General features: G+C 45.5%; 1 protein-coding gene across 1 annotated transcript in view; it reads right to left on the minus strand.

The window, feature by feature from the left end:
• Positions 1–15,669, minus strand: part of EFCAB8 (EF-hand calcium binding domain 8) — a 35,615-nt gene that overhangs the window by 16,162 nt on the left and 3,784 nt on the right. The window contains exons 5-12 of the mRNA XM_048820558.2: positions 14,325–14,505; positions 13,275–13,380; positions 12,885–12,969; positions 11,273–11,394; positions 7,988–8,061; positions 5,672–5,802; positions 1,297–1,364; positions 69–217 (exon numbers count right to left, since the gene is read on the minus strand). Of these exons, the coding sequence (XP_048676515.1) occupies positions 69–217; positions 1,297–1,364; positions 5,672–5,802; positions 7,988–8,061; positions 11,273–11,394; positions 12,885–12,969; positions 13,275–13,380; positions 14,325–14,505 (916 nt within the window). The remainder of the gene's footprint in view (positions 1–68; positions 218–1,296; positions 1,365–5,671; positions 5,803–7,987; positions 8,062–11,272; positions 11,395–12,884; positions 12,970–13,274; positions 13,381–14,324; positions 14,506–15,669) is intronic.

The raw sequence follows: 15,669 nt of genomic DNA on the forward strand, positions 1-15,669 counted from the left end.
TGCCCGAGCACAGAAATATATGGCTGCAAATGCAACAAGCCATTTTTCCTTTAATCCGGACTTTGTACTTTGTCTTTGGAGATGCTGAGGATGGTGTTTCTCTTTCCATTGACTATGATGTGAGTCACAGCAGTAACGTGGCCTTTCATCAGCGTTATGGGGCTGTTGGTAACAAATGGATTCCATATTCTAACCAGTGGATCCAATCCCCCGGTCACTAATGTAAAGAAAATACATTTTAGTTACAAAAGAAGGCAAGGACGTACCTAACTTCTCCAGCATCCCATGAAGGAAACACTGGAACAGGACATCAGAAGACACTTAGGCCCAAACCTAACCTGTCTCCTTGTTCGAATTCAAAGTAATTACCACACTTGACACACAGAGGAGAAAACCTAGGACCATGAGATGAGTAATAGGGGGTGAAGCACAGATTGGGAGAGTTCACTGTATCCAAACAGTGTGTGTTCTTCCACAATCTCCAATGGATAGTTATTTTAAAATAGGTTTTTTTCCTACATGTGCTATAAATCTTAAATAAGGCCAAGCCTGTGTGTCGTCACTAAGTCTCCTATTTCTAGTCTAAAACATTACAGCATTCTAAAACTGGCTTAGAGAGCGACAGATTCCACCAGAGAAACACAGTGTCACATGCTTTAATCTGCAATGCAAGTACACGTAAAGGGATTCAGATGTCAGGTGTCTCACATTTCTCTATGGATGATGATGTAGGGAATTTGTATTGATTTTTTTTGCTGATTGATAGCTTCACTGAAAAATTTACTCAGGCCACTAAGAGCAGGAGGCAGAAGAAAAATCTCATTGCCCATGCTCCACTTAACCCCTATTTTGAGGGTTTCAGTGGGATTGAAATGGAATACCATATAGGCCGTGTGCTGGCTTTTACATGAGGTAAATTTCACACATACAGAATACAATCAACCTATGGAACTCCTGCCAGGAGATGTTGTGAAGGACAAATCTATAACCGGGTTCAGAAAAGAACTAGATAAGTTCCTGGAGGATAGGTCCATCAATGGCTATTAGCCCACGTGGTCAGAGATAGAACCCCATGATCTGAGAGTCCCAAACTCCACCATTATGATGAGGCCACTGCCATTAAAGTAACCAGTTTCTGCTTGTCCCCTACATGGCTGCTTAAGACACGGCTCTCTGTATTTGAACTCAGACTCTTTCCCAACACTTGCCTTTTTATCAAAGCTTTCAACACAGCAACTATAGATGGAGTGCAGAGATCAGTGGGGTGAAAAATGGGCTTTGATGATGGTGACTTACCAAGCACGTTCATCTCAGGTGAATAATCGAAGCAGAGAATGCCTTTCTTTAAAGCAATCGTTGATGATCTAGAACAGAGAAAATAAAATGAACAGACTTTTGCAAGAACCACAGCTGGCCCTTTTAAAACATATTCCAGATTTGGTGGGCAAGGCTGTGGAAAATACATCACTTGTGTGAAGGACACTTTATGCTAATTAAACAGGGGACCTCCTGCATAGGTGGGGTGGTCAGAAAAGGGGGAAATACAGACAGAAGCATGGAGAACCAGAAGGAACAGCAAGAGAGCTCTATAAAATTAGCGAAACTCTGTAACCTGCCCTACAATGAGCTCAAACTGAAGCCCCCGATCCAAAACATCCCCAAACTTTGGAAAAGTTCCCCTCCAAAGGGTGTAGCTCAGACCCATCTCTAAGAAGAAATGATTAAGGAAGAGAAGGGACCAGGGCTGGCCTTCAGCACAAGCAGAACAAGGGATTGTTTGGATCTCCACATCCCATACAAGCTCCATAACTTACAACTGTCACCAGCAGGAGCCCAGGGGAAAAATACTGCAGGTCCTTTCACCCTCTGCGAGAATAGGACAGGAAGGGGAGGCAGACTCACTTCCCGACTGCTAGGGCCTCTTGCATTGGGCTTCTACATATTGTTAGGGTGACCAAGCAGAAAAGAAGTTGCAAAGAGAGAGGAAGAGCAGGGTGAAAACTCAAGGCGGAGAAGTGCTATGTCGGGGGGAGAAAAAGAGAAGTTAACCAGGAGAGGCAGGATCACAGAGAACGTGCCCCTTGGTGGCTGGCAAAGAGGAAATGCAACAGCATTCATATAAAGAGAAGAAATGGAGCAGCCTGTAAGGAAGGAGCTGAACACAACCATCCCCGAACCCATTCTTATGGGTAGTACAATAGTTAAGAGCAGGACAAGGCCCGGACTGGGACTATTCAGTGATTTATTATCTGAGAGCCGGGGGTCATAACAGAAGAATAACGCCCGACACTCGAAGAGAAAACACCTGCAGAGAAGCTTCGGCTCACCTATTGTCAGAGGGATTGTTCTCTGAGAAGGAAATGAAATAAAGATCTGGGCAGTGTGCTGTTCTATTATTTTTGAGTCCTTGGAGCTCCATCTCAGATGATATTCGGACCCCAGGGGGACAATTCACCCCACTGACAGCTGTCAATTCCGTGACTTCCACCAACCCATTTCAAGGTACACAACCCACTTCTAAAAGCAAAAGCAGCACCCGTTAAAAATAATGAGTTGGGGGGGGGAGCACAAGGGTGAAAACCATAAAAATGGGATTGGTGCAGAGCAAAAGGCTCAGCTGCATTGGAACAGTAACCTCAATAGCTAGCTCACGAGTGGAGACCATTAGAAATGAAGAAATCGGTCTTCACGAGAGGAAAAACCACTTGCAAACAATTAGATGATTTCTAAATAAAATCTCTCTCTGACTGTGTCCTTTTTATCCCCTCATCATGAACACACACGAGCAAAGATTTGCAATACAAATGGACACAGAGCAAATTCTAAGCCTGCCATATGACCCAAGGTCCGCTCAATCACTAACCAAGCTACTGTTTGAAAGGAAGCTGGATCAGAACTCATGAGCGTTCGGCCACCTTGCCAACAAACCAAAACAATACCATGAAACTTAGTTAACCAGCAGCACAACTTAAATACCAAGTTATGAATACTCAAGGGGTTAGTTAGCAAGTGACCCGCAGGCTGGAATTTATTCACACAAAACTTCCATACAAATAGCATAATAAAAATGTTGCAATGATCCAGGCTAAAGCTGCCAAATAAACTGTTCAGTGTGAATTGCTCACACAGCTCTCATCTACATAAAGGAACAAAACCAGTAATTCTCTCTTCGCAGGTAAAGGAAAGCCCCGTAGCACCACCTGCTGGTAAATCTGCCGCTTCGCAACCGGGCGTCATGAAATTCTGAAATAGCTATTTTAGCATTAATCCAGATTTCCTTGAATTAGGCCAGAGAAAGAGAGAGAGAGAGAGAGAGACACACACACACACACACCACCACACAACTCTTCAGAACTTACCCAACATACAGACACAGCATGGGACAATGTCTCTGGATTTAAGGATGCACAATCATCAGAACTGCAGACAAATCCATTAATAAAGCAAGTTTGTTTAGTATTAAATGCAGATGAACCCAATGTAGTCCCGCACACACCATCTTTACATTCACAAATCACTGGAATCCTTTCCTTTAAACCCATCTGTCACTAGAGGAACATATTTCTACAGTAAGAACACCACGACCAAACAGAGAGATTGTTAAATTATATGCATTATCAACAGAAGACTTGGCATTACTCTCTCCAGAGGCTCCAAAGACAGATGAGTTTCAACACCCAGGTGTCAGCAGCATGCGATTGAGAGTTTAAACTCGACTCCTGGAGGTGGTTATTTAGCATTCACATCTTTTGTTATTCCATGATCGTTTGGACAGATTGCAGATGCAGAGGCCTGCGATTTCCAGGCCAACACATAACTGAGCCTTTTCAAGAGCAATAGCCACCATTGTCAGAGGGATTGATTTCTGAGAAGGAAAGAAATAAAGTCTGGGCAGGGTGCTGCTCTAGTAGAGCAAAGTGTTGCATGTATTGGGAAAGGGGAGAGAAAATGGTGATTACCAGGGGCCAGGGAAAATTGCAGAGGGAGTAAAATTGTGGATTCAAACCATTGGCCGCTATCTGCACAATTTACAGTGAGCCAGCTGCTGAAATATGTATTTGGCCTGTTGCCAGGATGCTAGCTAACTACTGGGCTTTCTGCTGCACCCCATTAGCTTTCAGGAGGCGATGGACTGCTGCCAGCCCTAATGCACTTGAAAGCAGAGAAGGACAGGGACAGAATACAGAGATGACAAGGGCTGGGAAAGAAGGAATGAAAAAAGCAGAAAGGATTGAGGAAGAAAAGACAAAGAAGGAGGAGAGAGGGGTATGTAGAAAGCAGAAGGGGAGAGAAGGGGATTAAAGGAAAAGGGAGATGAGCTAAGGCTGCAAAGAGAATAATCAGAGGAAGGAGTGAAGGGTAGAGAGAAACGAGGGAGGTGAATGGCAGCTGGGGTACACAGTGTATACAGCTTGTGAACACTAGCAATGTATTCAAGAAAACCTCATCTTCCCCTTCCTTAAACATTTTCAGAAACATGGTCTTCACCCTGTGCTTGTCCTGCCGGATGTGTATTACTCTAGATCCAACCCCTGAAACATTTGAATTAGCGATAGGCCTGGACTGGAAACATTGGATGCAAACTCCCCTCCCCATCTCTGATGTTAACTTTGGGGTGAGCTGAACTTTGGATCAGAATTTTGCTGCCCAGTTTCATCCAATTTACATTCACCTGCCCATTCCCCCCACAGCCTGCTGGGCCTGCCCTAATCCCACCCCCTCCTCCTCACAACACGGAGAGTCCTACCTGTGCTGCTCCCCAATGGCAGCTCAGCTCTCGCAACACTCAGATTCAGCACCACTGCCTACAAACAAGCACTGCACGCTTGGGCCCAACAGACCAGGAGCAGCAGCAGCAGGACGGGCACCCACCCCCAGAAAACAGAGCAGAGGACTGTTCCCAAGCTTCGCTACACTGAAGCCCCACTTCACCTTGCCTTGCCTCGCCTCTTGAAGACGGGAAGAGGGAAAAAACAGGAAGTCAGACATCACTGCGGCTGCATTTTGCTTAATTACACTTCAGCAAATCTAATAATAATTTCTTTTTAGCTAAAAAGAAAAGAGTCTAAGAGACTTCCATTTGTTTGTTCACTTTTCCTGTGGAGTACAGCACTTGAGGTTTACAGGACACTAGAAAGAAGTCCAACCCAAGCAAAATTTTAGATCCAAAGCCCCCCAATTGCTAGGGAAGTTTGGACCAAGATTGGGACTTCCCAGCTAGACCTTTGCTCTGTGACAGATCAAACCAAACCCTTCAGCCCAGCAGCTCTGAGGACATTTGGGTCTAGGTTAGACTTCTCAGGTCAGGCCCATCTCTCTAAAATATAGACGACATAATAGAGCTGGAGCAGTGTCTTCCCATCTTCTCTGAAATTTTCCTCAAGAAACTGTTCCGTATCCAGCCATTTTCCCACTGCCTAGAGGCCCCAGAAATGACTGTACTTACAGCCTGAAGTCTGTTGGAAACTTCATCTATTTACAGGCCACTGAGTAGTGTCCGTTATGGGCCCCTTTACCCCCGTTCTGTAATTTAGGTTTCCTGAGCCCTGCCTGAAAGCTGAGTCCCAACAGGATTTTCCTGGAGGAAATGGAATTTTAAGAGAACTGTAACATTGCCTGCTACCATTGTGTGATGGATAATTTACAGAACAGACAAAGAGACCTGTCTTACTGGGGTTTACCCATGATATGTAGTGGAAGTGAAGTAAGCACCATTGCTCTCTTATCAGCTGCTGAGCAGGAGGCAACAAGATTGAGCTGAGGAATGAATCTTATCTGGTGGCACCAGTCCCCATGGAGACCCTGGAAGAGAGAGGAAAGACTTTGCTTAATGACACTGCAGGTCATAAACAAGAGCACAGAGAGCTCATTCTGCGTCATTACAATCGTCAGTGGGGGCCAACAGTGCCACTCCCATTCAGACATTCCTGGGTTCACGTACAGTTTGAAGAAGACAGAAAAACTCCAGCGAAAAACAGTGAAATGTGAAGCTGAGGAACAATAAACACAGGAAAAGTGGGACAAGGAGCAGAGGCAGAAGAAAGAGGGAGAAGAGAAACATTAGGGTGGCACACACAGCAGAACCCCGAAAAGGGAAGGGCATGGTATTTGATTGGATAAGTGCAGTTTTGAATTAAGAGGAGATGGTTCATCATGTACATCAAGAAATGTGAAGAGGGTCATAACTTGGACATGGGGATTGAGAGGGTTCAGACCAAAAGGATCCTTATAGACAAGGCTCTTCTGGGATCCAGGAAGCAGCGGTGCTTTGCATGTGCATTAGCCATTGTAGCGAAGGGACGTGGTCTCCCCCTCTGATTGACGCGGAGAGACCCACTGTCGCCCCTTGGTGGGCAGAACCGGGTCACTCGTGGCTGTCAGAGGAGCAGGACATCTCTCTCCCCCCAGCTGCTGGAGCCTGGCTGCTATACTTCCAGAGACCTGGAGTTGCTGCTGGGGCTGCCAGACAAAGGGGGCACTGAGGAGCTGTTGGGGCTGCCACGAGCTGTCTACCCCAGCGAGGCAAATGATGACCCCAGAACCCAGGTACCCCCCAACTGGGAGTGTAGGAAGGAGCCCAGGGAAGCTGTATAGTGTTCAGCTGTGTGACTGACTGCAAGCTGGTCAGCGTGTGATGGACAGATTCCCCCACTGACCCAGTGGCGGACCAGGGTTAGGGCCTTGGGCTGGGATGCAGTGCAGTGGGTGGGCCTGCATCCCTCAACCCCCGCCACCCTACCGTCAGGGGCGGCAGCCTCCATTTTGCCTTTAGGCCAAGAGGCCTGCATTGGTCAGACACCCACCCGAGCTAGGACACCAGATGGTTTTCCTGACTCTCCCATCAGAGAACTAGTCTTTCCCTAGACTACTGAGTTGCTCTGCCTGACAGCAGGCCAGAGCCCTTTAACTGATTACGGCCCCATCCTGATTGAAGAAGCCAGGCCTAGCGATGTGCCACTACCCTGCCCGACCCATTAACTATGTGCTGCCCCGCTCTGGCTGAACGTTGGACCCAACTGCTGCCCGGCCTGGACTGAGGGCCAGGGCCTATTAATTGTTGGCTAATCCCCCCCCCCAAACAGAGCCGCCCTAGGAGTATTACAGTGACTGACAGGGAGAGACCCACAACCGCCCTACAGCCAGCCAGAATGGTCTGAATTGGCTGCTTGCTGAGCTGCAAGATCCTGAATGGCTGGCTGGCGGAAGGATACAAAACGGCCCAGGTGTAAGTCATTTTGGTTTGCAGAGCCAGCCTTCGGGATGTGTAAACGGCGCAGCCCCTGGTGGCGCTCCGCAGCCCATACTCCGCTCCACGCAGCGAGCGGCAGCAGGTCCCAGAACCCAGCTCGACAGATTCAGACTCCCAGAACTTGCATTACAGCACTGAAAGTAGCTGTGCAGGGTTCAGGCTCCGGCCCCGAAGTCCACCCTCTTCCTGAGGCTTCAGACTCCGAGCGCCCGCCCAAGCTGCAACATTTATGCAACCACTTTTAACGCTATAGGGAAAACCTTGCAAGCCTGACTCTGTAGACCTGCGCTCCGAGACTCACCACTGTGGGCTGCTCCTCAGTGTAGACACACCCCGAACGGCCAGAGTTCTTGGTCTACGAGCAGCAGCAGTAAAGCACACTTTTCCTTTTTACGTAAGAAGACGGAAGGAATGAGAGCAATGGGCGTCCCACAGACCTATTATTAGTAATGTTTGATTATGGCAGCACCCAGAAACCCCACTGTGCCAGATGCTGCACACAAACAGGAAGATGAGGCCTCTGCCCCAAAGAATTTACAGATTAAGAAGGCGAACAACATACAGAGGCTGTGGGAAAGAGAATTCTGCTAGACATTGTACATAATGGCTTTTAAGTTTTTTAGTTTGTAATTTAATAAAGATCAACTTTCCTCAACTTTCTTCAGGATAGGGGAGCAACAGGAATCTATGCAGGAATGGGGTTTGTCCCAAAATGTAACTTTAGACAGAGAAACTCACTGGCACTCGGAAATTTCTGTACAGGCTGGCCTTTCCTTTCAGGAGAAGATGCACTGGAATTCTGGCTAAGACGCCTGATGGAGAAAAGCCATATATTAATCCTGACCCAACACCTGCCCCATTTCTCAACAGAAGTTATTTTAATTGTGCTGAAGTGCACTGAAGGCAATAATAGTAACCTAAACCCCATGTGTGACCTAGGATATATGGTGTACAGGATAGCTAGTCACAAGGGACATTCATTAATGCCTGGAAGGATTACATGGTATTTTCATAGATCCACCTTAAATGTCAAGACACAAGCATGGCACTAAAAGGTTTAAAGTGTTAGCTACAATCCATGCTTAGGAGAAGTATTAGCAAATGCATTCAAACAGGATATGGGCTAAAAGATGAGGATTTGGATCCAGGTCACATTTTATCCAACCCCTCAAAGTTCACAGATGTTCAGAGAAATGGTTCCAATTTGGCCCCACTTGTGTTTCAAACAAAGATGGACAAAAAAGAAAAGTTACTTATGCTACTGGCCCTCTGAGATGAGTAGTCTAGTACATTCCACTCTTGGAGCGCATGTGCCCTTGCGCTGGAGATCAGTCTTTTGGCCAGCAGCATTCACTGGGGCCACATGTGCCTTAAGTGTCCTCATGCTCCCTTACCAAAGGCATAAGGGTGGAGCAGGCCCAACTGCCCCTCAGTTCCTTCCCCACTGCAGAATCCAGGTGTAAATGGCCTCCGTGGTAGTGGGGAAGGAGGATGGGTCATGGAAGTATGGCAAGAGACCACCCTGGCTTAACTAGGAGATCTTCAATGATCTAAAAATCAAAAGAGAGTCCAACAAAAAGTGGAAACAAGGTCAAATTACGAAGGATAAATAAAAACAAATAAAACAAGCATGTAGGGACAAAATTAGAAAGGCCAAGGCACAAAACGAGATCAAACTAGCCAGAGACATAAAGGGTAACAAGAAAACATTCTACAAATATATTAGAAGCAAGAGGAAGACCAAGGACAGGGTAGGCCCGTTACTCAATGAGGGGGGTGAAATAATAACAGAAAATGTGGAAATGGCAGAGGTGCTTAATGACTTCTTTGTTTCGGCTTTCACCAAGAAGGTTGGTAGTGATTAGACGCTTAACATACTGAATACCAGTGAAAATGATGTAGGATCAGAAGAGGCTAAAATAGCGAAAGAATAAGTTAAAAATTACTTAGACAAATTAGATATCTTCAAGTCCCCAGGGCCTGATGAAATGCATTCTAGAATACTCAACGAGCTGACTGATGAGATATCTGAGCCATTAGCAATTATCTTTGAAAAGTCATGGAAGATGGGAGACATTCCAGAAGACTGGAAAAGGGCAAATATAGTGCTCATCTATAAAAAGGGAAATAAGTACAACCTGGGGAATTACAGACCAGTCAGCTTAACTTCTGTACCTGGAAAGATAATGGAGCAAATAATTAAGTAATCAATTTGCAAACATCTAGAAGAGAAAAAGGTGATAAGTGACAGCATGGATTTTTCAAAAACAAATCGTGTCAAACCAACCTGATAGGTTTCTTTGACAGGGTAACAAGCCTTGTGGATAGGGGGGAAGAGGTAGACGTGGTATATCTTGACTTTAGTAAAGCTTTTGATACTGTCTCACATGACCTTCTCATAAACAAACTAGGGAAATACAACCTAGATGGAGCTACTATAGGGTGGGAGCAAAACTGTTTGGAAAACCGTTCCCAGAGAGTCGTTATCAGTGGTTCACAGTCATGCTGGAAGGGCATAACCAGTGGGATCCCACAGGGATCAGTTCTGGGTCCGGTTCTGTTCTATATCTTCATCAATGATTTCGATAATGGCATACAGAGTACACTTGTAAAGTCTGCAGACAATACCAAGCTGGGAGGGATTGCAAGTGCTTTGGAGGATAGAATTAAAGTTCAAAATGATCTGGACAAACTGGAGAAATGGTCCGAAGTAAATAGGATGAAATTCAATAAGGACAAATGCAAAGTACTCCACTTTGGAAGGAACAATCAGTTGCACACATACAAAATGGGAAATGACTGCCTAGGAAGGAGGTCAGGCTTGACAAAGCCCTGGCTGGGATGATTTAGTTGGGGATTGGTCCTGCTTTAAGCAGGGGGTTGGACTAGATGACCTCCTGAGGTCCCTTCCAACCCTGATATTCTATGATTCTATAAGTACTGCGGAAAGGGATCTGGGAGTCATAGTGGACCACAAGCTAAATATGAGTCAACAGTGTAACGCTGTTGCAAAAAAATGAGAACATCATTCTGGGATGTGTTAGCAGGAGTGTTGTAAGCAAGACACGAGAAGTAATTCTTCTGCTCTACTCCGCGCTGATTAGGCCTCAACTGGAGTATTGTGTCCAGTTCTGGGTGCCACATTTCAGGAAGCATGTGGACAAATTGGAGAGAATCCAGAGAAGAGCGACAAAAACGATTCAAGGCCTAGAAAATATGACCTATAAGGGAAGATTGAAAACATTGGGTTTGTTTAGTCTGGAAAAGAGAAGACTGAAAGGGGACATGATAACAGTTCTCAAGTACATAAAATGTTGTTACAAGGAGGAGGGAGAAAAATTATTTTTCTTAACATTAGGAAAAACTTCCCAACTGTCAGGGTGGTTAAGCACTGGAATAAATTGCCTAGGGAGGTTGTGGAATCTCCATCATTGGGGATTTTTAAGAGCAGGTAGACAAAGACCTGTTAAGGTTGGTCTAGATAATACTTAGTCCTGCCATGAGTGCAGAGGACTGGACTAGATGACTTGTCGAGGTCCCCTCCAGTTCTATTATCTTAACAGTAATCATATACAATTACCTAGAGATTCGAAAAAGTGGTGCATCAGGACAGAGACACTGAGGAACAGGGATGATTCTGGTTTTGCAAAACCTGCAACAGAGTTTGTTTTTTCAAAACCAAAACCAAGTACTTTGGATCTAGCCCTGCTTAGGGAATCAGGATGGTTAAGGAGCAAGCAGAGACCTGAGGGCCAGGATTCCTGGATACTACCCCGACCCTGTGTGACTTTGGACAAGTCATGGAAGGTGTCATTTTCAGAGGGGCGAAGCACCTGTCAGCTCCCTGAAGTCAATAAAATCTCAAAGTCAGTCTCATAACACTTCTGTGTTTGTAAAATGGGTAACACTTGCTCTTCCTCCAGGAAGGGCAATTCAGATAAATCCTCAGTCCTGGCTCATCTCTCTAGTATATCAGACAGGAGAACATGTGATGGTCCAAGCATAGCTATAAAGTATCTGTACCTGGTGTAGTTATATAGTGACGGACATTGAAGATCCCATTTGCGAGAACGTCCAGCGAGGAGAAGATCAGAATGTTTCCTTTCACATCGCCAATACAAAACACTCCTTTGTACCCATCTGTCCTGACTCAGAGAGAAAGGAAAGAAAACAGATCAGACCCCCCCATGTACATTGCCACTTCAGGCAAGTATTAAACTAGAGCACTAGTGGGGATCACAAATAGAAAACCCAGTTTTCAAACAGGGCCAGCTTAACTGAACATTTGTGCTTCAATTGGCTCACAGGCACATGTAGTAAACACCCATCTTATGCACCTAAGTGCCAATCTAAGCATGCATAGGCAGGACCTGGAGAGCCTATTTGAGAACTCATCTTTGGAAAGTGAACACCTAGTACCATAGCCGTGCACTGGGCACAAGACAGATGTAGGAAGCAAGGCCGTCGTCTCTCTGGAAGCAGCTTTTTTCAGATTGTCTGAAATTTTTTTTCCAGGTAGTATCTGAAAGCTGAAATGTTGCTCCATTATACACAGCTGCAATTCAGATACAATAGTATTTATTTATTATAAGCATGAATTTGAATTAATAAAAGTGACCATCCCACACTCGGCCCCCTTGACAAAGTTTTAAGGATCCTAAACCAGACTCCAGCAATTATCCAGTGAAAACACTACTGCCAGGCAACCTAAATATGGTGAAGAGGGAGGATTCAATACATTTTCCACTTGACTATGCTTTTGGTAGACTCCAATGCTCACTGAAGTCTCATGAACAACTGAAAGAGAAACATTCAAGAATAATTCTCTGTCCATGATAGTCACTGTCCCCTCGACACACGTGACCGCACAAGCGGCATACCAGAGACAGTGACACTGAGATAAAAGACACTGAGTCCTTCGGGAAGTCATTGAGGGACACAGAAGTGTCAGGCCTATTGGAGGAGCCACACAAAACATATGGCCCTTGCAAAACACATTTTCTTGTTTTTAAAAAGATTCATGAGCAGTTGAAAAAGGGGTGTGTAAAAAACAGAAGAATAGGGTTGAACCTCCCTAAACTCCTGTCACTACACTATTTAGTAAGAAAACAGAAAAGGAGAGAGTCTCACTATTTAAAGTAAGAGAATGTAGGTGACAAATCTGCGGCATCTCACAACTTGCCATTGTCTCTACAATATATACGGTGGCCGCTCAGAGCTTCACAGCAGCAGTAGATAAAGAATTCAGGTCTCTTCTACTCCAAAGAGCACAGATCCATGGCCTTTAAGTGTTAGCCAGTACAGGGGCTGTGGTTCAGTGAGCAGTTCTCTCTCCGTCCAGTAGAGGGTATCTGTGCTCACGAACATCCCCCAGTTCATTGCAATAGATGCATCCGATGAAGTGAGCTGCAGCTCACGAAAGCTCATGCTCAAATAAATGGGTTAGTCTCTAAGGTGCCACAAGTCCTCCTGTTCTTTTTGCGGATACAGACTAACACGGCTGCTACTCTGAAACCTTACAATAGACAGGTACTCATTTCTCCTGCACCCCGCACAGCAGAGGAGCCATGGGACTGTGATGCAAGTATCTATTTTAAAACCGGTAACAGCCCTTTCGGAGAAGCAGGTAACCTACCAGTAATCCAAGGCCGTAACACAGCTGTCAAGCTCAATGAGGGAAAAGAGCCTGTCACATTTGTTGCCACTGATATCAAAGAATTCTGTGTAACAGAAAAAAAGAGAAAATCCCACGAATCTCAAAATTAGCATCAACATCTCGACGTTTGGTGTTCATGCAAAGACAGACCTTTTGAACCTATCACATGCATCTGTGTTTATTTAGACATTCTGCCATGCAAACATGCCGGTTGCTGAACAGGTACTGCAACTGACTGACACTACTACAGCCATACAGAGCAGGACCTCGTGCTCGCTGCAGACAATGGCAAGGCTTCCGTTAACGTCAGTCAGTAGTGCGGGATAGGGTCCAGATCGTCACAGGAGGGAATGATTTGTCTCTATTTACCAATAATCTGATCAGTAGACGCTATCGCCAACAGGTTGATATTAGACAGACACACCATGTCAGTGACCCACATCTGCTGACTGGGCCGTCGTCCAGACTGGTCAAGCTACATAGAAATGGAAACATACATTGAAAACTCAAGTAACCCCAAAGTAGTTGCAAATCCCACTCAAAGCTCACGTAATCAAGCACTACCATGCATCAGTCTATGGGCTTAAGCAGGATGTAAGCAATGCATAGGCATTGGGCTTGCTGTCTGACCTGAGGAGAATTTCCCCCTAAGTTAGCAGCAGCTCTGGTATTTTCCACCCTGAATGAGAGCCCCAGACCAGCACTTATTTTTAAATAGGAAGAGTTTTACTGCTGAAATGGTAGAAAGATGCAGTGATTCAAGGGTCTAATTGATCTTGTCCTATAGTGCTCATCTCTCATTCATTATCTTATGTTTAGTTTATAAGAGGAGAAAACTTAGCAGATAGATCAAAACTTGAGCTGAGACCAGGTGCTTCTGTTTAAAGAGATTCTCCAGGGAAATTAATGCACAATATTCCTTCCATGAGAAATGGTTCATTTTCCCCTTATACTCCCTCAATATTAGGGTTTTTGTGAGTGCTAGAATCCAGAAGAGAAGGCTTTGACCCCACCCTCTGCATCCAGTGTAGCAGAGCACTGCCTTGCCACTTACTAAAGTGATTTGGTGATTTAGAAATACTTCATACAATGGGCAAAACTCTCCCCTCCGATCCATGCTGTGGGTCTCTCATCTGCAGTGGGGGGCTCTGTGGTGCATCCACACTTGTGGAATCGCCACTCATGGCAATGGGATGTCGCACATGCAGAACGAGCACTACATATGCCAAGGAGACACCTGCACCGTGTGTTCAAGCTCCATGAGGGCATGGGTTGAAACCCCCAGGGAGGCCACATCCACCTCATTTCTAGAGGGCTAAATGGGAGGGTGTCATGGTCTGGGAAAGGTTGAGAGCCCTGCATTATGTGGATTAGAGAGAATCTAGCCCTTCACTTCGATCAAGTTCATGAGCCACGTACCTGGACAGTGCGGAGTAGTTTGAACGTGTCACTCCAGTAGAGTAGGATTCCATCCCGGCTGACCGTCAGGAATCGCCCTGAGAGATTCCAAACACTACTTTTCTTGGCCTTTTCATTCCTGTCCATTGCCTGGCCCTGGTTTAGGAAAAACTGCACCTTGATGATTTCCTGGCCTTGGATCCTGAGCAAGAGAAAGGAGTGAGATAGGAGAAATGGAGCAGAATGGTCAGGAAACAGAAGGGTAACGTAGGCCTGTAAGAGGGCAGGAATGGAGCAGGTGGGAACACAAGAACTGAAAGGTGATGACCTTATACAGTCTGATGGGGCACTCAGCACTTAGCAGAAATTTGAAACTCCGGCCCTGAGCTGAGGAGCTTTTGATGCAAGTTAAGTCAGTCTCAGGCTCACAGAGAGAGAGAGAGAGAGAGAGAGAGAGAGACACAAGGCAAAGTGGTGGGAGTGGGAAGGAGATTGTCACACTATCAGGTTATAAGGTTACTGGTGTTCACACTGCAATGTCTCCAACCCCTTAGCACAAAGATACATTACAGCATATAGAGAAGAAAATACCTGTTGGAGGGACTGTCATGTGTGGAAATAAATTGAAACCCGGACACATCACGTGGGATGTTTTTTTTTCAAGCTGGAAACAAATTGTTAGTGAAGATGGGCTGAGCCTTTGGGTGCAGCTTAAAAAACCCTGTATACACAGGATAAACTAGATGATCGTAAGTTTAAGATCAAAAGAGACACTAGGACTGAAGTATTTACGGCGTACCCTTTTTTGTGAGGCCTGGACAACAAAAGACCCACCTGTCCCTTTATTTAATACCCTAGAAACTGAAGCCAGCCAGAGTCTCCATGGTTCTGGAGCATGCTTCTCTAGTCGCTAACCTCCGGTTCATGCTGCAAAGCTCATCTATTGCCAGGCTCTATCCAGGTAGGAAGGAAAAGGGATGCATGACTGGGGGGAGAGTTTTGGCTGGGTTGGAGAGGATCTGAGTTTAAACAAAACAGAGTCAGAAGCAAGTGTGCAAGAGAAGTTAGCCATATTTCACCACACTCGCTCTTTGTTCTTCATCATAGCACCAACCCCAAGTGGTATCACACTGGCAGGTCTGAGAAAGAGGCAACACCTCACTTTCAGGTGACCCCCAGAGAAGGGAGTGTTGTCGTTTCTCATGCTCTGATTTGTTGCTATAACAGCAATAATCTACTGTGTCCCTAGTTATCCTCACAATATGCTACTGAGACTGAATAAATCCTGACAGGAATTCATCTCAAGCAGCCGTTTCACCTAGGCTATTATCTTTCATAGAGGTTGTTCCTTAAATGATTAGAGGCT

This window comes from Caretta caretta, chromosome 13, assembly GCF_965140235.1.
Source record: "Caretta caretta isolate rCarCar2 chromosome 13, rCarCar1.hap1, whole genome shotgun sequence".
Taxonomy (NCBI): Eukaryota; Metazoa; Chordata; order Testudines; family Cheloniidae; genus Caretta; species Caretta caretta.